We start from the raw sequence: 22,055 nt of genomic DNA, 5'->3' as shown, positions 1-22,055 counted from the left end.
AAGATGGCAAGTACTTTGCCAAAAAAGGTTACAACTTCACCCAATACATTGGCAAGCGGAAAATAAAGCACCCTCTACAAACACGGTGATAAACGACTCGCCTTGCATGACAACTACCACGAAAGAGAAGAAGGACCACATGGTTCGAGTACCATGTCACAAACAATCGTACAGTGTCCCAAAAGCTCAAATCAGAAACACTGCAAGACAAGTCAACAAATCACATGTGTACTTGAGTTATCACAAAGCACAAGTGGTCTTGGCCGGTTGGACTTAGCCATTTCAGCTTGATTTGTTTCTTTGATGAGATTGTACATCCCAATGTGAGTTCTTACTGAGCTAAACGAGTTACTCACGAGTTTGGTGAATTCGGCTCATTTAGCTCAAACTCGTTTAACGAGAAAAGTTGAAACCCAGCTCGACTCTTTATATGTCGAGTTCGAGTCGAGACGAGTAGTGGCGTTTGTCTCGCGAGTTTCAATTCCAAGGCCAGGCAGCAGGCAACCATGGGAGAAGGCATGAACCACCTCCAGCATCACCACTGTCACGGTTGCATAGCCCATAGGCGTCCACACCACCTCGGTGCCAAGCAGACATCTCAGTTGGGTGCCACGACGCCAACCCGCTGCCAGCGATCCAACCCTTCATGCCCACACCAGAGTAGACATCAGGCATGGACTTGGCCACAGATGCAAGGGCAACACCACAAGGAAGCCACCATCCCCATTGTTGTCGCCTGGAGCCATCGCCGGAGGTCTGCAGTACTGCGCCGGCGATCCCCGTCGCCAAACCCTAGCACCGCGATGAGATAGAGAGAGGGAGCACATCCACCGAAGGAGGCCTCGCCGCTAGCACAACTCGAGCTTTGCCTGGCCGTGCCCCTCAACGGCGGCGAGAGGGTGAGGAACACAAGATAGGCCCTAGGTCATTGGTATATGACGCCTCGTTGGCGCCATGTATTCGCGAGAGGGTTCATTTTCGGTTAGTGGGCTAGTGAACGTGTATTTCAAATGGATTGCATTTTTTTTGCATAATAAACTAATTTACCATTCAAGATTGGGAATTCCGGTAACCGCCTGATAAATGTGTAGTACTCCCTCTGTTTGGAAATGTAAGATATTGAAACACTTTTCTTTGGTTCACTGACTTTAGTATCTAGTGTATTTTTAATATATTGGTTCACTCACTTTACTTTAAATTTAGTCTATTTTATACATTTTCCAAGCGGAGGATGTTGTATTTGGCTACCTAACCAAATCCTTGGGCGGGCACGTACGTGGATGGCTACCGACCTAGCACCAGAGGAAGCGATGGTGTTGTCCACCGGCCATCGCAGTTGGAGTGGAGTAGAGCCCATGTTCCCAACACTGCGGCGGCTGTTAACACGGCTGGCGGCAGCATTAGCAGGTGCGGCCGCAGAAGCGGCAGCAGAGGAAGAAGGTGGTCAGTGTCCAGCGTAGCGTTTGGACGTGTTTCGGAAGGCCGAAGCAGGCGCAGGCGCAGTGGCAGGTGGACAAGGGAAGCCAATAAAAGCCCCTTCCACCGCCAAAAAGACGGACGGATAGCGAGTGATCATCATCCATCCACAACACCAACATCTCTCTCTCTCTCTTCCCAGAAGAACTTCAGAGCCCCCACACCACCACCAACATCTCTCTCTCTTCTGGAGGATCTCTCTCTGCTCATGGCCTAAACATGGTGCTTCCACACCATCATTCTAGGATTCTATTCTCTCCTCCTGCTGCATCAGCAAATATAAATCACAAAGCATTTACAATCTTTTTTGAAAAGCTGAGGTACTAGTCTATAAAGGCGAGGGAGGAAAGAGACAGAGAAGCTAGGTACTGGTAGCTAGATTGATAGGCCCAGCCAGGCAAGGTACTATATAGGGGCAGCTAGAGCTAGGGAGCTAGGTGCTTGGAAGCGCTCCATCGAGATGCAGTGCTAGCTAGCTAGTAATTGGAGCGATAGAGACGCCGCAGCCTAGCTATAGCCTCAGCTATCCTATTCCCATTTCTGATTTCTACGCCATCCCAGTCTCTCTCTCGTGCGTAGTGGAGAACTTTTATTCTTCTTCCCCCGGATCGCCGGCCACCACCTGCCACCGTAGGAGCTCGGGAGGTAGACACTGGTAGCTTTCTAGCCGGCCGGCATTTTTAATCTCGCCGCGCGCGGCCGTCGAATCCGCTGGGTATAAGTGTGGCTTCCGGACGGCGCTTCCCATCCGACACTGGCGCCTTCGCGGACTGGGTCGCCTCCTCCGCCGCCGCCGCAGCCGGCGGAGGAGCAGCCCGGGGGGACGACCTCTCCCTCGGCTTCAATGCCAGCGCCGCCGCGGCGGCCGCGGCCGCCTCCGGCGCCTCGCTGGGAGCCGGCCTCTGGGGCCCCGCCACGTCGCGCCACCAGGCCGCGCTGAACTACGGCATGGCGGCGGGGGACGTCGGGATGGTGGTCGTGGCCCCCGCCGCGTCCTTCCACCACACGCACCACCATCACCACCACCACGACGCCGCATCCAACCCCGACCCCATCTTCCCGCTGCTCTCCGCCGGCCCCTGCGTGCTCGATCCGGACGCGGCCAAGGCGGCGGCGGCCGCCAGCAGCGGCATCCAGTTCTGGCAGTCCTCCTCCTCGCAGCATCACCAGCAGCAGCCGCAGTCGCCGCCGTCGGGCGGCAACAACCCTAACCCTAGCCTCGGCGCCTTCTACCTGAAGAAGCCGCTCCCGATGCTCGACACGGGCGCCGCCGGCTCGTCCGGGTCCGGCACCGCCACGTGCCAGGACTGCGGCAACCAGGCCAAGAAGGACTGCAGCCACAGCCGGTGCCGCACCTGCTGCAAGAGCCGCGGCTTCGACTGCTCCACCCACGTCAAGAGCACCTGGGTCCCCGCCGCGCGCCGCCGCGAGCGACAGCACCTCGGCGGCTCCGAACCCTCCCCGGCCACCGCCGCCGCTGCCGCTTCGAAGAAGCCTCGCCTCCTCTCCTCCCAGCAGGCGGCCACCTCCCACACCTCCACATCCAACGCCACCACGCCGCGCAGCTACGACACCACCTCAAGCCATCAAGGTATCTAACGCCCATGGTGTCACAATTCTACACTACGCCTCCTGCGCGCTAAAAAAAAACTATGCACTACGCTTCCGCAATTCGATGCAGTTCCGCTGATGAACATCTCCGTCACTCATGTGCAGACCCGTCGTTCAGGGGGAGCCTGCCGCGGCAGGTGCGCGCGCCGGCGGTGTTCAGGTGCGTGCGCGTCACGTCCGTCGACGACGGCGAGGACGAGTACGCGTACCAGGCCGCCGTCACCATCAACGGCCACGTATTCAAGGGCTTCCTCTACGACCAGGGCGTCGACGACGGGCGCGCCAGCAACGACATCGACTCCACCGCGGGCGTGCCCAGCATGTCAGACCTGCACCTCGGCGGCGGTGGCAATGCCGGGAGGGGCGCCGGCGTGCCCTCCTCCTCCATGGCGCCCTCCGACATGTACGGCGGCGGAGGAGCTAGTCATCAGCACATACTTGGCGGGTCGGGCTATGGTAACACCATGAACTGAGAGCTAGTACTACAACTGCTGCTAGAAGAGTAAGGCTTACATCCATCATTACCATTCTTTTTCTTCCTTCTTCTCTTCATTGCTTGATCTCACTAGCTAGTAGAGGAGATCGATCAATGCATGGTGTCTGCTGTTAATTTGTTCATGCTGTACAAGTAACATGGAAGAATCCATCCTTCTTAGTCTAGTTCCTGTTAGTACTTCCTTCATTTTCTAGTGTACGTAGCTGAAAGTAATAATAATTGGGGATTTCGAGAAAAGAATATAATGCAATATCATCATCCACAGCTATAGCAAGGTGTTGCCTGCTGGTTTATGCCCTGTGGTTCCTTCTTATCATGTTCCCAATGCCTGCCTTGCCTGTCTTTCCATATATGGGGATCTGCTCAGGGTGCAAACCGTGTAGGCCGTGGGCATCATTTCAAGCAGGCAGACACGCAGAGGCGTGCACTGTTCATCCTCACCATAGATTATGAGAGGCCGAGCTGAAAAGTTTGACTCTTGTTACACTTGCTTGGCTTCCACTCTTTGCGTGCCTGATTTGGCATCCAATGCATGGCACGCTTATCTATCTTCTTGTTCATCTCCACTGCGCCCAGCATGTTTTTTTCCTCATCTTTTTCCACGGGTAGGTAGGATAGGAACGGAAGGCATATGCATTCTTGGCATAGCTTTGTGCTTTGGAGAGCATCTTCTACTAATTGCATTGGAACTTGTGTCCTAGTAGAGGCCAATGTGTAATGCATGTGATGAGAGAATTCTTGCGCTTAGTATACATCATCTTATCTTACTCTACGTGTTAAACTATGCTTGCATCTTCTTCTTTTGATTGGCATGTTTTGTATAGTACTCGGAGAGGATGCATGAGGAGGGGGCAGGATCATGGTTGCTTCCTCCTCCATGGTTTTTTGTGCTAGCCTCCATATTTATTCCCCCGTGCAGGATCCCATCAAGGATTGACAAGATGTGAAATGAAAGAAAGGCGTGTGAAAAGCGAAACCCATGCATGTTTGATTGATTTTGGTTCACTGCCTTGGATTGCGGTGCTGCCTTTGCTTGTTGGGTGAATTTTTTGGTCGGCTAGGCTAGCTTGCTTATGCCACTGTAACAAGTTACTCTACCAGCTAGTGGCATCATGCACATGGGTGCATAGGCAGTCATGAGCCACGAACAACTTTTTAAAAATTTGGGATTGGTGTTAGTCGCTGGGCTATCTTGTCATCATCAAAGCTGCTATTATCTCATGTGTGTGATGATTGAATTCCTCCATGTCGCCTTGTCGACTGTTGCCATCTTTTGGGGAGCACGGTTACTGTTCGTCTTGCTTCTTTATTTTCGTCAATTAGCAGTATAGATGGTATACTTAGAGCTGTCGTAGGCCTTGACTCCATGAATTGCGCTATCGCTTGACCAATCAATCTTTTGCTTAGCTCTTACTGTTGGACTTCTTCCCTTTCTGATGCCATCTTTATTTAACTCGTTACTAGATAAGCTACTGTTGTTTGTTAGTCCTTTTCTCCTTAGATTGTGCCGCGTCAAAGAACATAATTCCAGAATTTAGATTACTGTCCTGGGCATTTCCATTCTTATATAAGCAGTATTGATATATACAAATTTTTTTTGGATTATGTACAAAGACGTGTGGCACTTGACAAGCTGTGTTGAGGCATATGATTGGCACAATCTGTTGATTTGTAGTGTAATAGATATGCACACATTCATCACATGTTTTTATGATGCCTTGCTATCTTCTCCCACGTCTCTTTTTCAATAGACAACAAATTCAACGCCCCTTGTAATGTGGACATGATCTTGTGTTGTCGTTTCATGATGACGATGGTGATCCATTTGACTCGTCCAACTCTCACATGGTGACATTTGTTAATCTCCGGCTGGTATGCTTAAACCATTCTTTGTGTGCCACGGATTCCTACTGATCCTCAGTTGTGACCTAGGACTTCAATTAACGATTCCATGACAATTACATGCTTGCCAATTGTTGGTCAGGAAAGTAGTTTTTTTTTTATTATCTCACACACTGTTAAAAGTAATAAGATCTCTGTCATAGCATGTTTTTACCATGGGATATATATTAGCCCTCCTCTTGAGATTGTAAACTGTTTGTAAGTACAACTGAAGAAAAATGGTCAACATGCTTGGGAACCCAGATGTCATTAGGGTTCTGAACTGTCCGTCGTGGTTTATGATTGGGTTTATTTACAATCTCGAATGGTGGAGTGAAATTAGATGTAAATTGGGATTCAATGTATGTATAATCTGAGTATGTTATGCTTTACCAATGGCTTGTTTTGTGTGAATTGCCATACTTCAAATCATAATCATGTATGCTAGCTGTATGCAACAATCATTTGTACTGTTACGGATCCCTTTTTAAAGTTGACTGATGCAAGTTTGTTGCTGATTATGAAATTCTCAACAAAGAATCACTTCTGCATTTTCTTGGATAGTACCCACCGTGATTTGAGCTAGTCGAGTTATTCTGTATCTCTTATGTTTTCTGCTGGAATGGAATTCCTATCAATGTTCTGTGTTTGTTAAATGATAAGATGCATCTTGACAGGGAAATGATGTGATGAATGTTGCCTTTATATTTGTACTTCTTGATATTGGGTAACACAGCATGTGCTTATTCCATTACTGGTGACATCCCACTTTTATCTATCTAGATGACTCTGTTAGTACCGGAATGAAACACAATTTATCTGTTTACATGTTCACTTTAATACAGAGTTGATATCTCTCTCTCCCTTATACTTCTGTGGTACAACAGATATCCTCATTCTGGTTTGTGATCAAGTGTGCTTGCACACTTGGATAGTCTATTTCACTGCAACCCTTTTGTACCCTGACTTCGTAGTTATGTTTCATTGTTGGATCATTTCAGTCGTTAATATTGCTAAAGGATTCGACAGATCCCCTGGTGCTACTGTGTCTGTCAGATCTTTCCACATTGGGTGCCTTTTGTTCGTCGATTCGTTTGCATCATGGTTATGTATATTTGGGATGGCATTTGGCAGCTTTTCCGTCTGCTGGTTAAGCTGTACGAGGTACAGACATGCGGGTCCGGACATGTCACATTTGCTTCGTATTGTTGCTAGGACAATGATGAGTTGGTTTTGCCTGTACCCTAAGGGTATTTGCCGTTTGGTCTCTGGACGTGAAATCTAACTTATGAACGCCAAATTAACAGCACTCATGTCGTGTCGATCTCTGCTAGTTCTGTTCGTTATTTTGCCAACTTTGTTATTTTGGGTGTCTATCTATCTGTTTCAGCCGTATTTAAAGATCTGCATTTTGCCAAAATTTATGTTTCTATTGATGTCAGGTGCATGCCATTTTATGAGTTGCATATCTGCACGTAATTTATTTTGCCAAATTTTTGTTTGTTTGACCAGAAGTGCAATGTTTGTACTCATATTGGGCCTTCTCTGGTTTGTATTATGCTCGTAATGCTGTAGAGAAATTGGAATTTGCAGCAGTACAAATTTCTCAGCTGTTCTAGATTCTAGTGTAGTACGTACTACACTTCAAGGGCCCAGTTGGATCGTGCAGCGTTTAGGCGCCGCGCGGTCACTCCCTTGATTCATGGGATCAGGGCATAGGCAGTGTGACATGATGTAGCAATGATTCATGAGCCACTGCCAGTCATGCAAACGATGCAATGCCGTAACTTTGTTGGTTAAAGTTCCACGATGTGCTTGTGAAAATGATTAGAACGGCTGAAGTGCCCAAAATTTTAAGGAACCATCAGAATAATGTCGGTATGCATTGCTATTCCAATCCATGCTTTGCCTTGTTTATCATCTCGCTTTGCTATTTGCCCCGAATAACCCGGCTCTGACTGATGCTGTCAAGGGGCAAACCTTTTTTTTTTTGCTTGGTCCGTTTCCTGCCATTCTATGTGTACGTATATTTGAACCAAAGTTTTAAATAGTGCGCTATTTCTTTGTTATAGCACCATCATAGCTGATTCATCTGATAGTGCTACGCTAAATGTGGCTAAAAATAGCGATTTATCCTGCTAAGTCCAAATATTTTCATATATAAATTTAAAAGTTAGACGTGGATAGCGTAATATGCATTTATGCACTACTTTTACTGAGGCATCTCCAGCAACCCGACCTTTTTCAGGCATAAATTTGTTCATTTGGATCGAGATCTTCCCTAGCGACCCGACGCATTTGTTATTTTGAATGCCAGTTTTTATTGATAGACATAATTTACATAGTGCCGAAAATGAAATAGAAAAGACTAGCAATAAAACAATAGCTATCCAGGGCACCAACATGACCACCTACTCGTTGTCATCGTCGACGCCGAGGTCGACGAACACCGAAGGCACCCAAGGCCAAGGCCAGTACAGAGCCGGATGTGGTGTCGACAGTGGCGGCGTTGGTGCTGGAGGAGGAGGTGGTGGCGGCGTAGGCGCGGTAGGAGGTGGCGGTGCGCGCACCCAGGCGTGTCTGGAGGAGTCACCGGTCTCCCTTGAGCCAGTGCGGAGTCCCGCGGTTGGATGGTGCAGCCATCCTACTGGCGATCTGGTCGAGTTGCTCTCGGCGATGGCCGTTTTGATTGCCTCTTCCTTTGTGAGGTCCATCGGCTGTAGGTTGATGACGTCGGGACTTCAAGTGCAGAGTGTTGTGTCAGCCGAATATTTTTCCACAAGGGTGACTCGAGGGTTATATTGAATTCCCGGGAAATAATGTAAAGAGTTATCTCTCCCTCTATTTTTCCATTTATTATGCAAAATAAATTAAAGCCTCGTGTCTCCAACTCCATCGTGTGATTGTCAAGCACAAGGTTTCATGTAAGTAGAAGGAAAGTAAAGTAGTAACTAGAGTAAAGTAAACTAAACAAGTGAATTAAACTAAGTAAAAAACAGTAAATATTTTTTTGTGGTTTTGAGTGCAAATAAGATAGAAAAGTATTTTTATATTTTCGGATTAAAATAGTGCAGCAAATAAAAACTAAGATAAATGCAATGGAAAGGTGTTTCTTATGATTAAAATTGGCTGGAGTTCATGGGTTCAACTGACTATTCTCTCTGTTAAGTTGTAGTGGACAATAGCAAATCATCAAAATGAGATATGAGGAAAATAACTTGAACATGCGTAAGATACACATTCATATGGGCATCACGTTCTGACAGAGATATGGTGCAACACATCCCTCTTATACTCCACAAGATAGGAATAACTTCATGAAATCTTGTATCAAGAATTAACAGAGTATAACCATAAGTACTTTGACATATCGTTTGAATATCAAATATGCTAGCTTGAACAAACAAGATCATCACTTTTGTCACGTGATGAGCATAGCACATGCATTCACTTTATCCCTAGTGAGACAACAAAAGAAAAATTAAAGCCATAATAGATCATGAATTTATTGTCACTATTCAATCACCAAAACCATGCTATTCCATCTAACACACACATCACCCCACACACGTTCTTGCAGACAAGTTGGATCAGAACTAATACTCAAGAACGGGGTATATAATATGCATTTATCAATACATCGTAGACAAAGTATAGCCAAATCTCCTAGCATCATATCATAGAATAAAGAACCACCACATATGTATTACAAATATGGCCATAATCATGTGAGGCAGCTCATACGGCACTAAGAATTGTGAAGAACATGAGTGAAATAGTCAAGCTACGCCATATGTGTACTACTCTCCCTTGATCATGGTGATGATGCTGAAGTCGTTGGAGAAGGTGGAGATCCCTCTGGCGTTGATTCCGGCGGAGTTCCCCCCTCCAATCTTCTCTGCAGCAGCCTCTATTTTCGTGTTTATGTGTTTGTGCGACGCTCTCCTCCCGAGAACTCTTTGGGGCCATATATATAGTGATTTTTAGGTCAAAATACGTCGGTCGGCGAAAGAATCAGGGCAATCGGACGATCAGTGGCGGAAAGAGGGTGGGTGGCGCGCCCAGCAAGGTAGGGCGCGCCACATGTACTCTTTCAGGCCTCATCCCTCTCCAGGTGTGGTTCCAGGGCCCAGGTTTCTTCTCCCGATGAAAAAGTGACGCTCCACAAATTTCAGGTCAATTTGACTTTGTATAAGTCTCTAAAAGTAAAAAATACGCAAAACAGGGCTTTCCTGTTCTGTAGAGTCATAAACCAAATAAAGGGGATCATTGGTAAATCCCCATAAATTAATGTAAAACATGATACTATCATCATATATGTTGCAAATATGTGGGAATTCAATATGATAAAGGACAAAGTTCATATATGCATTTTACATTCATCAACATCCCCAAGCTTAACCTATGCTCGTCCCGAGCGTGAAGGTGATAAAACTAGCTTGAACTTTGGAGTTTATAATATATAGCTTCTAAATAATCATGCAAAACATCACAAGGTTAGTCAATAAAGAATGATAATAAGTAATATGAACTCATCAAGTGATAACTCTTACTTTCTACAAAGCATGCATAATAGTAAATAGCATTGTAAGAAACATGAATGATAAATAATATGAATCATAAAGCATGCTTAGAAGAATCCTATAGAATTATTAGAAGACTCTTTATCCTCTCTTTTCAGAAATATTTCTTTTAACTCTTGAACACAAGAAAGTAAGCAGGAAATGTATGTGCTAAATAGGTAGGTATGATAGAAATTTTATTTGAGTTGAGCTTGGAAACAAGTCTATGCTTGTGTAAGAATTGAAATCTTTTGGCTAGCAAGAGGTCTAAAAACATGCAATAGTATCCATGGGCATTCATTCATCATCAAACAATGATACTTAAAATTAAACATCAATGTAAACTATCAAGAAGTAGCATTGAATAAGACACATAACAAATCATAACTCAATAGAGCATGTGAAACTAGAAATACCATACACAAAATAAATTTCAGCTTTTAAGATTCCTCCTTTTCTTTTATAAGCATGAAACTTATTTTACTTTTAACAGTCAAAGATAAATATTTTGGTCCAGTAGCTCATGCATATGCATTATAAACACTCAATATCATGGTCATCTCATAAAACAAAACAAAACAAAACAAAAAAAAACAAAACAAGACACAAATAAAATAAACACGTTTCAAGTTTTTGCGAAAATTCTATGTTGCTCATAAAACAGAGTTTAGAGGTGATCAAACCAGAAGTTTTTGAATGAGTCCATTGGGGTGTCATGAGCATTCCAAAGCTTATGATATTCATCATATTTGAAACATCTTAGTGTGATATTCCTCCATTCTCTGTGAAAAACCTTCAACACAAACTTTTCTGCTCATTATTTTCTATGGGGTGATGTTAGAGGTACAAAAAAATTGTTTGATGCTTAATCAAGAATAAAATTATATCTTCATAAAACAGAGATCAAATAATGTTCTAATCATTCTTGTATATCAAAATTTTCAAATAAAAATCATTTTAATACTCAAGAGAATGAATCTAACAAAGTAAGGCAGAATATGTCCAGAATTTTTGCTGCACGACTTAGACACCTCAGAAAATTTAGAAAATTTAAATGCATATAGAGGATGCATATTTTCAGCTACTGTAATTTTATCAAGATTTTAGGAGTTACCAAAAAAATCGTGCACCAAGAAAGTGCAGCGCACAAATCAGCAACTCCATATTATGTATGCAACTTTAAACATCCAAATGGGTAAAAACTCGATACTTTATTTTAAACCAGAGAGTAAAGTAAAAGAAAACTAACATGCTACATCAAGCATGAAAAATAGAAACTAAATATAAAAACATCTCGAGTTGCCTCCCGTAAAGCGCTTTCTTTATAGCCATATGGCTAGGCTTACTTGCTTGATTGTCAGAGCAATGATCTTGTAGGAGTGATGCTTCTTGTTTATCTCCTTCTCATTATTACAAATAATACATGACAACAAAATACAAGCGTCCCATGGTGTGATCATACCAACAAATATATTTAACACTTTAAAGCACATTAGCACACAACATGAAATATGCAGCAAGTAGTAACGAAACCTAACTTTCTTCCTATGCATTGGGATTTTATATATGAAAGAATCACAGCCAATAGGAGTATACCAATTCATATATAGGTAAGGGAAACTTATAATTATCATTACCATAGAGAGGATACCTCCTCTTTCATAATAATTGCACTTACTTGAAGGAAAGTTAATGGTGTGACTATTTGAATCATGAATCTTAGAAAATTGTGAAATACAAAAAGGATCATGAAGTTTCTTAAGAGATTCATAATCATGCTTTCCTCTTTCAAAGTAATTATGAGTACCACTTTTAATCATGGCTGCAAGAAGATTTTCGATAAGCATAAGATAGTTGCAAACCATACAAGTATTTTTCAACATAAGCATATTTATGCTCTATTGTGTAAATATAGAAGATTTCAAAAATAACATAGGAATCTTATGGATGAGAGTATTATCACAAACAACAAGTTTATCATTTTTATCCTCAGATAATATAGTACTTTCTATGCATGGAGGATTCTCAAGCAAAAATAAGCCAGCATCTAAAGCATCATCATATTCCGTTTTCTCATTAATAATTTTAGTAGTAGAGCTAGGAATATTTAGAGGTGCATTTTTGGATTCTTCTATGGGATGCATGGGCATCCCCAAGCTTAGGTTTTGATCATAATCCTCATGCACAACTTTAGTATTTTTCAAGGTAGCAAGATTTCTTTTATTATAGTTGATAACATAAGTATTATCACTAAATTCCATTTTGCACATTTGAAGGATAATAGAGATGTGTCCTTCCATCACACATGCCTCATGATTAGTATCAAATTTTTCATTAATGAGGGGTTCTAATTCATGGGCTGCAACATAAGCAACATATTTCTCAACTTGCTCTATATCTTGACATTCAAATTTAGACTCTTGATAAGCATCAATTATAGGATCACTATTATGCTTACATTGGTAATGAGAGTGTTTGTAACCATTTTTAGTACAACAAGTTATATTTTGTAGTACACAAAAATCAGTAGCAATTTCGTTGAGGTACTCAAGAAATTCATATACTCTATTTCCTTCTAGTTGATCTATATTCATAATAAGCTCTCAAAGTTTGGACACACATAATCTAGAGAGTAAACTTTTTTTTATGGATTTTGCATTTTATGAAAAAGAACTAACAAGCAAAGACTAAAAACAAGACAAATAAAATACTATGCAAAATCTAAAAGATATAAGAGAGCTCAAAGTGATGTTACCTCCCCAAGATTTGGTGAGACATAGTTGTAAGAAGATTCTTATGGCACCAGAAAATATCTTGCACTTGTTGTGGAAGTTGACAATCATTGTAATGCACTCTCTTCAGTTCCCAGCAACGGCGCCAGAAAATGTCTTGATACGTTGGGACTCTAAGTGCAGAGTGTTGTATCAGAAGAATATTTCCCCACAAGGGTGACTCGAGGGTTTATAATGAACTCTCGGGGAACTGGACAAAGAGTATACTCTTCTCCCTTCTTCTAGCAATCCTGCAAGTAAAATAAATGCCTTGTGTCCCCAACTCCACCGTGTGGTTGTCAAGCACAAGGTTTCACGTAAGTAAATAACACAAGTAAAAATAAAGCAAATAAAACAAGACAAATAACTAAGTAAAAAACAGTAAAGAGGTCGATTGTTTTTAGTGTTTTTGATGAAAACAAGAAAAGTAAATATTTTTTATTTTCATATTAAAATAGTGCATCAAATAGAAAAAAGAAAGATAAAAGCAATGTAAAGGTGTTTCTTATGATAATAAGTGGACCGGTGTTCATGGGTTCACTTGACTATTCTCTCTTTAAATTGTGGTGGACAAATAGTAATTCATCAATGAGATATGAAGGTGCAAATAATAGTATATGTAAGATCAGAATTAATATGTTCATCACATCCTAACATAGAGATGATGCAACACATCTCTCTTATACTCCACAAGAAGAAAACTTCATCAATCTTGTATTAAGAATTAACAGAGCATGCATAGAAATAAGTACTTTGACATGAAGTTTGAATATCAAATATGCTACCTTGAACAAACAAGATCATCACTACTATCACATGATGAACATAGCACATGCATTCACTTTATCCCTAGTGAGGTAGAAAAAGAAAAGACAAAGCCATAACAAATATTGAACATATTATCACTATCCAATCACTAAAACCATGCTACTCCATCTAATACACACATCACCCCACACACACTCTTGCACATATGTTTGATCATAATAAATACTTAAGAACATGGTACATAATATGAATCTATCAATACATCTCACACATAATATGATGAGATCTCATAAAACAATATCATAGAATAAGGATCCACCACATAGGTAGTACAAATATGGCCACAATCATGATAGGCAGCTCATATGGCATTAAGAACTATGAAGAACATGAGAGAAATAGATCAGGCTACTGCCACAAACTCGTAGTCCAGAGGTGGACTATTCCCTCTTGGTCATGGTGATGATGATGAAGACGTTGGAAAAGGTGGAGATCCCTCCGGCGGTGACCCCGACGGAGTTTCCCCCTCCAATCTTCTCTGTAACAGCCTCCATTTTCGTGTTTCTGTGTTTATGCCGCGCTCTCCTCCTGAGAACTCTTCAAGGTCATACATATAGTCGTTTTTACGGAAAAATACGACGGTGGGCGAAAGAATCAGGGCAATCAGATAATTGATGACCGAACAGAGGTGGGTGGCGCGCCCTAACATACTGGGCGTGCCACCTGGCCTCTTTCGGCCCTCGGGACTCTCCAGGTGTGCTTCCAGGGACCAGGGAGTTTCTCCCGATGAAAAAGTGACGCTCCAAAAATCGCAGGTCAATTTGACTCCGTATAGGTCACTGAAAGTGAAAAATACACAATACAGGGTTTTTCTGTTCCGGAGTGTTATAACCCAAATAAAGTGGATCATTGGTAAATCCCCATAAATTAATATAAAACATGGTATTATCATCATATATGTTGCAAATATGTGAGAATTCAATATGATAATGACAAAGTTCATGTATGCATTTTACATGCATCAACGGCGTCGGTGGAACTCCTAGACCCGAACGTGACCAATTGTAGGACTTGGGGGACTAGGCTGGATGGTCCCGCACCTTATTCTTGCTGCAACGAGACGATCCGGCCTCGTGGTCGTTCTTTGTTTTTGGGTTAGGCCAGCCCTTGCCCATGTCGCTCATGCTCGATGGACGTGGGCAGCTAGCTACCAGCGAAGTGTGACCACAATGTAGGCGGCCTGCTTCGCTTAAAAGGGGCGGGTACTGCCCCGCCTTCAATTCTATAGTGAAGTTAAATTATTTAGACTGAAATTCATTTCCATGGACACACGCCGTCTGCATGTGTGTCCGTGTCTGTTCTCCTAGGTTCTGGTGGCCGGTCATCGGCCGCGTCGCCAAACTGGCCATGGGAGCAGCCTCCCGCGCCCAACCATATGCCATTTCTCCTATGATGCCAATGTAACCTCTAGCAACGCCGACGCCAAATTGGCAGTGGGATCTGCTGGACTTCATCAAGGACAAAGACGACAAGGAGTAGAGTTGGCTATTTTTTCCTTTTCTTACCTACATAAATTATTTTTCCTATTAATAAAATCTGCTAAAAATGATTACGTCGGCCTTCAAGGACTGCCCCTGACCTAAACAGACCAGAGAACGCGGTGAGTTCTATTTCGTGCCTGCGGCCTAATAGAAAGAAACTAAATCAGACATCAAAATTGTCCGTTTTTTACATCGGGTCCTTAGGCTTATACTACTGCAAAGAGCCTTCAAAACTTGTGCCAGATGGATCTGCTTCATGCTCTTATCGTCTTCGCAGGGGACCGGCAGGGGACCGCTGCTTCGAGTTCCTCCTTCGCATCGACGATGACCCACTCAGCATCAAGTGGCTCCCGGACAAGTTCGCCGAGTTCGTCGATGGTGTCGAGCCGGCGCACTTGCAGCTACGGAAGGCCAGCTGCAACTTCTGCCGGTGGACTGTCGAGGTCTTGTTCGACGGGCAGGGCAAGATGTACCTACACACGGGGTGGGACAAGTTCGGCCACGACCTCGCGCTCGAGCCCGGCTGCCAGCTCACCTTCCTCTACGAGGGGGACGGCGAGATGATCGTCAAGGTGTTCGATGACACAGCGTGCCGCAAGCACTACCACACCGGCGAATCCGACTCGGACACCGATAGTTAGAACTTAAAGTGTTCTTTCTTTGCAGCGAATATGGGTACGGGTCAGTTGAAGCCAGTAGTGAAGGTTTCTGGTTGTTCTTCCTCAGAAGAACCAACAGGGGCACCGTCAAACCCTGGATTTTCCAGTTTGGGTGACTAGGTGTGCCCTTGAGTGTTCTTTCTTGGCAGCGAACATACGGAATCAACACAACTGGTTTCTTTTTTTACAATGTTTTTATTTGTGTCAACCATGGTTCAAACTATGTATTAGTTTGTGTAAACCATGTTCCCAATTATGTATTAGTTTGTGTAAAACCATGTTCCAATATGTAATGTTTCGAACTATGTTTAAATGGAGAAGAGGGAAAAAACAAGTACAAAAATTCATCGTTCTGCTGGAGCCACCCCAGATGCAAACGAATGCGCGGACAAAAACGGTCATTTTCGCGTTCGCGAGGCGACACAAACGGACGCTCACGGACAATAAAATGCGTCGCGCCGCTGGAGATGCCCTAAACAAACACTCAGTGATCGTTTGCGTCAGTGCGGCCAAAAATGCGTTAGGAACCAGATCCAACGGCCCGACGCATAGTGACCGGACAGGCGGGCAGTCTGTGGAGACGCAAACGTGGCGCATATTTGCGCCTCGAATGCGTCGCGGTGGACGCTACGCGGACGCGCCAAGTGACCGCTCGCATCCAACGGGCCCGCCTGACAACGAGCCGTATCGATCGCATTGCTTCCACGACTGTCGTTTCCACGGTCTTACTTCCGCGTCTGCGAGCCTTCGCCATCAATGGTGTCGCTTCCTATTCGATAGCATGACTGGCGGGTGGCGGCTGGCTTCTGCGCCACCATCAACGACATCGTGTCCTGATACGTCCCAAACGTATCTATAATTTCTTATGTTCCATGCTACTTTTATGATGATACTCACATGTTTTATACACATTATATGTCATTATTATGCATTTTCCGGCACTAACCTATTGACGAGATGCCGAAGAGCCAGTTGTTGTTTTCTGCTGTTTTTGGTTACAGAAATCCTAGTAAGGAAATATTCTCGGAATTGGACGAAATCAACGCCCAGGGTCCTATTTTTCCACGAAGCTTCCAGAAGACCGAAGGAGAAACGAAGTGGGGCCACGGGGCGCCGCCACAATAGGGCAGCGCGGCCTAGGGGGGCCCACGCGGCCCTAGCGTGTGGGGCCCCCGTGCCTCCTCCGACTCTGCCCTTCCGCCTACTTAAAGCCTTCGTCGCGAAACCCCCAGTACCGAGAGCCACGATACGGAAAACCTTCCAGAGACGCCGCCGCCGCCAATCCCATCTCGGGGGATTCAGAAGATCGCCTCCGGCACCCTGCCGGAGAGGGGAATCATCTCCCGGAGGACTCTACACCGCCATGGTCGCCTCCGGAGTGATGTGTGAGTAGTTCATCCCTGGACTATGGGTCCATAGCAGTAGCTAGATGTTTGTCTTCTCCTCATTGTGCTATCATGTTAGATCTTGTGAGCTGCCTATCATGATCAAGATCATCTATTTGTAATCCTACATGTTGTGTTTGTTGGGATCCGATGAATATTGAATACTATGTCAAGTTGATTATCAATCTATCATATATGTTGTTTATGTTCTTGCATGCTCTCCGTTGCTAGTAGAGGCTCTGGCCAAGTTGATACTTGTGACTCCAAGAGGGAGTATTTATGCTCGATAGTGGGTTCATGCCTCCATTGAATCTGGGGGAGTGACAACAACCTCTAAGGTTGCCACTAGGGATAAAACATCGATGCTTTTTCTAAGGATATTTGTGTTGATTACATTACGCACCATACTTAATGCAATTGTCTGTTGTTTGCAACTTAATACTTGGAGGGTTCGGATGATAACCTGAAGGTCGACTTTTTAGGCATAGATGCATGCTGGATAGCGGTCTATGTACTTTATCGTAATGCCCTGATTAAATCTCATAGTACTCATCATGATATATGTATGTGCATTGTTATGCCTTCTCTATTTGTCAATTGCCCAACTGTAATTTGTTCACCTAACATCTGTTTATCTTATGGGAGAGACACCACTAGTGAATCGTGGACCCCGGTCCAATTCTTTACATCCGAAATACAATCTCACTGCAATTGTTCGTTCATCGTTCTTCGCAAACAACCATCATCATCCACACTATACATCTAATCCTTTGTTTACAACAAGCCGGTGAGATTGACAACCTCACTGTTACGTTGGGGCACAGTACTTTGGTTGTGTTGTGCAGGTTCCACGTTGGCGCCGGAATCCCTGGTGTTGCGCCGCACTGATGGCGTGTAAAGCACACGTCCGTTGGGAACCCCAAGAGGAAGGTGTGATGCGTACAACAGCAAGTTTTCCCTCAGAAAGAAACCAAGGTTTATCGAACCAGGAGGAGCCAAGAAGCACGTTGAAGGTTGATGGCAGCGGGATGTAGTGCGGCGCAACAACAGGGATTCCGGCGCCAACGTGGAACCTCGCACAACACAACCAAAGTACTTTGCCCCAACGAAACAGTGAGGTTGCCAATCTCACCGGCTTGCAGTAACAAAGGATTAGATGTATAGTGTGGATGATGATTGTTTGCAGAAAACAGTAGAACAAGTATTGCAGTAGATTGAATTCGATGTAAAAGAATGGACCGGGGTCCACAGTTCACTAGAGGTGTCTCTCCCATAAGATAAATAGCATGTTGGGTGAACAAATTACAGTCGGGAAATTGACAAATAGAGAGGGCATGACCATGCACATACATGATATAATGAGTATTGTGAGATTTAATTGGGCATTACGACAAAGTACATAGACCGCTATCCAGCATGCATCTATGCCTAAAAAGTCCACCTTCAGGTTATCATCCGAACCCCTTCCAGTATTAAGTTGCAAGCAACAGACAATTGCATTTAGTATGGTGCGTAATGTAATCAATAACTACATCCTCGGACATAGCATCAATGTTTTATCCCTAGTGGCAACAACACATCCATAACCTTAGAACTTTCTGTCACTATCCCAGATTTAATGGAGGCATGAACCCACTATCGAGCATAAGTACTCCCTCTTGGAGTTAAGAGTAAAAACTTGGCCAGAGCCTCTACTAATAACGGAGAGCATGCAAGATCATAAACAACACATAGGTAATAGATTGATAATCAACATAACATAGTATTCTCTATCCATCGGATCCCGACAAACACAACATATAGAATTACAGATAGATGATCTTGATCATGTTAGGCAGCTCACAAGATCCGACAATGAAGCACATGAGGAGAAGAAGACCATCTAGCTACTGCTATGGACCCATAGTCCAGGGGTGAACTACTCACTCATCACTCCGGAGGCGACCATGGCGGTGAAGAGTCCTCCGGGAGATGATTCCCCTCTCCGGCAGGGTGCCGGAGGCGATCTCCTGAATCCCCCGAGATGGGATTGGCGGCGGCGGCGTCTCTGGAAGGTTTTCCGTATCGTGGCTCTCTATACTGGGGGTTTCGCGACGAAGACTATATGTAGGCGGAAGGGCAACGCGGGGGGCCACACGAGGGCCCCACACACCAGGGCCGCGCGGCCAAGGCCTGGGCCGCGCCGCCCTGTTGTGGCGGCGCCTCGTGGCCCCACTTCCTTTCCCCTCGGTCTTCTGGAAGCTTCGTGGCAAAATAGGACCCCGGGCGTTGATTTCGTCCAATTCCGAGAATATTTCCTTACTAGGATTTCTGAAACCAAAAACAGCAGAAAACAGCAATCGGCTCTTCGGCATCTCGTTAATAGGTTAGTGCCGGAAAATGCATAAATACTACATATAATGTGTATAAAACATGTAGATATCATCAATAATGTGGCATGGAACATAAGAAATTATCGATACGTCGGAGACGTATCAGCATCCCCAAGCTTAGTTCCTGCTCGTCCCGAGCAGGTGAACGATAACAAAGATAATTTCTGGAGTGACATGCCATCATAACCTTGATCATCATACTATTGTAAGCATATGTAATGAATGTAGCGATCAAAACAATGGTAATGACATGAGTAAACAAATGAATCATAAAGCAAAGACTTTTCATGAATAGTACTTCAAGACAAGCATCAATAAGTCTTGCATAAGAGTTAACTCATAAAGCAATAAATCAAAATAAAGGTATTGAAGCAACACAAAGGAAGATTAAGTTTCAGCGGTTGCTTTCAACTTATAACATGTATATCTCATGGATATTGTCAATGTAAAGTAATATAACAAGTGCAATATGCAAGTATGTAGGAATCAATGCACAGTTCACACAAGTGTTTGCTTTTTGAGGTAGAGGGAAATAGGTGAACTGACTCAACATAAAAGTAAAAGAAAAGCTCTTCGCAGAGGGAAGCATTGATTGCTATATTTGTGCTAGAGCTTTGGTTTTGAAAACAAGAAACAATTTTGTCAACGGTAGTAATAAAGCATATGTGTTATGTAAATTATATCTTACAAGTTGCAAGCCTCATGCATAGTATACTAATAGTGCCCGCACCTTGTCCTAATTAGCTTGGATTACCGGGATTATCGCAATACACATGTTTTAACCAAGTGTCACAAAGGGGTACCTCTATGCCGCTCGTACAAAGGTCTAAGGAGAAAGTTCGCATTGGATTTCTCGCTTTTGATTATTCTCAACTTAGACATCCATACCGGGACAACATAGACAACAGATAATGGACTCCTCTTTAATGCATAAGCATGTAGCAACAATTAATGTTCTCATATGAGATTGAGGATATATGTCCAAAACTGAAACTTCCACCATGATTCATGGCTTTAGTTAGCGGCCCAATGTTCTTCTCTAACAATATGCATGCTCTAACCATTAAATGAGTGGTAATTCTCCCTTACTTCAGACAAGACGGACATGCATAGCAACTCACATGATATTCAACAAAGAGTAGTTGATGGCGTCCCCAGGAACATGGTTATCGCACAACAAGCAACTTAATAAGAGATAAAGTGCATAAGTACATATTCAATACCACAATAGTTTTTAAGCTATTTGTCCCATGAGCTATATATTGCAAAGGTAAAGAATGGAAATTTTAAAGGTAGCACTCAAGCAATTTACTTTGGAATGGCGGAGAAATACCATGTAGTAGGTAGGTATGGTGGACACAAATGGCATAGTGGTTGGCTCAAGGATTTTGGATGCATGAGAAGTATTCCCTCTCGATACAAGGTTTAGGCTAGCAAGGTTATTTGAAACAAACACAAGGATGAACCGGTGCAGCAAAACTCACATAAAAGACATATTGTAAACATTATAAGACTCTACACCGTCTTCCTTGTTGTTCAAACTCAATACTAGAAATTATCTAGACTTTAGAGAGACCAAATATGCAAACCAAATTTTAGCAGGCTCTTCGTATTTCTACATTAATAGGTGCAAAGTATATGATGCAAGAGCTTAAACATGAGCACAACAATTGCCAAGTATCAAATTATTCAAGAAATTTTAGAATTACTACATGTAGCATTTCCCGATTCCAGCCATATAACAATTTAACGAAGAAGATTCAACCTTCGCCATGAATACTATGAGTAAAGCCTAAGGACATATTTGTCCATATGCAACGAGAGGAGCGTGTCTCTCTCCCACACAATGAATGCTAGGATCCATTTTATTCAAACAAAAACAAAAACAAAAACAAACCGACGCTCCAAGCAAAGCACATAAGATGTGATGGAATAAAAATATAGTTTCGGGGGAGGAACCCGATAATGTTGTCGATGAAGAAGGGGATGCCTTGGGCATCCCCAAGCTTAGACGCTTGAGTCTTCTTAGAATATGCAGGGGTGAACCACCGGGGCATCCCCAAGCTTAGAGCTTTCACTCTCCTTGATCATATTGTATCATCTCCCTCTCTTGATCCTTGAAAACTTCCTCCACACCAAACTCGAAACAACTCATTAGAGGGTTAGTGCATAATAAAAATTCACATGTTCAGAGGTGACACAATCATTCTTAACACTTCTGGACATTGCACAAAGCTACTGGACATTAATGGAACAAAGAAATTCATCGACCATAGCAAGAGAGGCAATGCGAAATAAAAGGCAGAATCTGTCAAAACAGAACAGTCCGTAAAGATGGATTTTATTGAGGCACCAGACTTGCTCAAATGAAAATGCTCAAATTTAATGAAAGTTGCGTACATATCTGAGGATCACGCACGTAAATTGGCATATTTTTTTGAGCTACCTACAGAGAGGCAGGTTGAAATTCGTGACAGCAAAGAAATCTGTTTCTGCGCAGTAATCCAAATCTAGTATGAACCTTACTACCAAC

The 22,055-nt window shown here is 43.5% G+C and overlaps 1 protein-coding gene across 1 annotated transcript; it reads left to right on the top strand.

Moving 5' to 3' along the window:
- The first annotated feature begins 2,409 nt into the window (after positions 1-2,409).
- Positions 2,410-4,869, top strand: LOC124667496 (protein LATERAL ROOT PRIMORDIUM 1-like). Its single transcript, XM_047204763.1, has 2 exons — positions 2,410-3,067; positions 3,193-4,869. Exons 1-2 carry the CDS (start codon positions 2,425-2,427, stop codon positions 3,558-3,560), a joined length of 1,011 nt encoding a protein of 336 aa, XP_047060719.1. The 5' UTR covers positions 2,410-2,424; the 3' UTR covers positions 3,561-4,869.
- Positions 4,870-22,055: the final 17,186 nt, after the last annotated feature.

Source organism: Lolium rigidum, chromosome 6 (genome assembly GCF_022539505.1).
Source record: "Lolium rigidum isolate FL_2022 chromosome 6, APGP_CSIRO_Lrig_0.1, whole genome shotgun sequence".
Taxonomy (NCBI): domain Eukaryota; kingdom Viridiplantae; phylum Streptophyta; class Magnoliopsida; order Poales; family Poaceae; genus Lolium; species Lolium rigidum.
The sequence above is the reverse complement of the archived record's forward strand: the minus strand, read 5'-3'. Positions and strand labels throughout refer to the sequence as shown.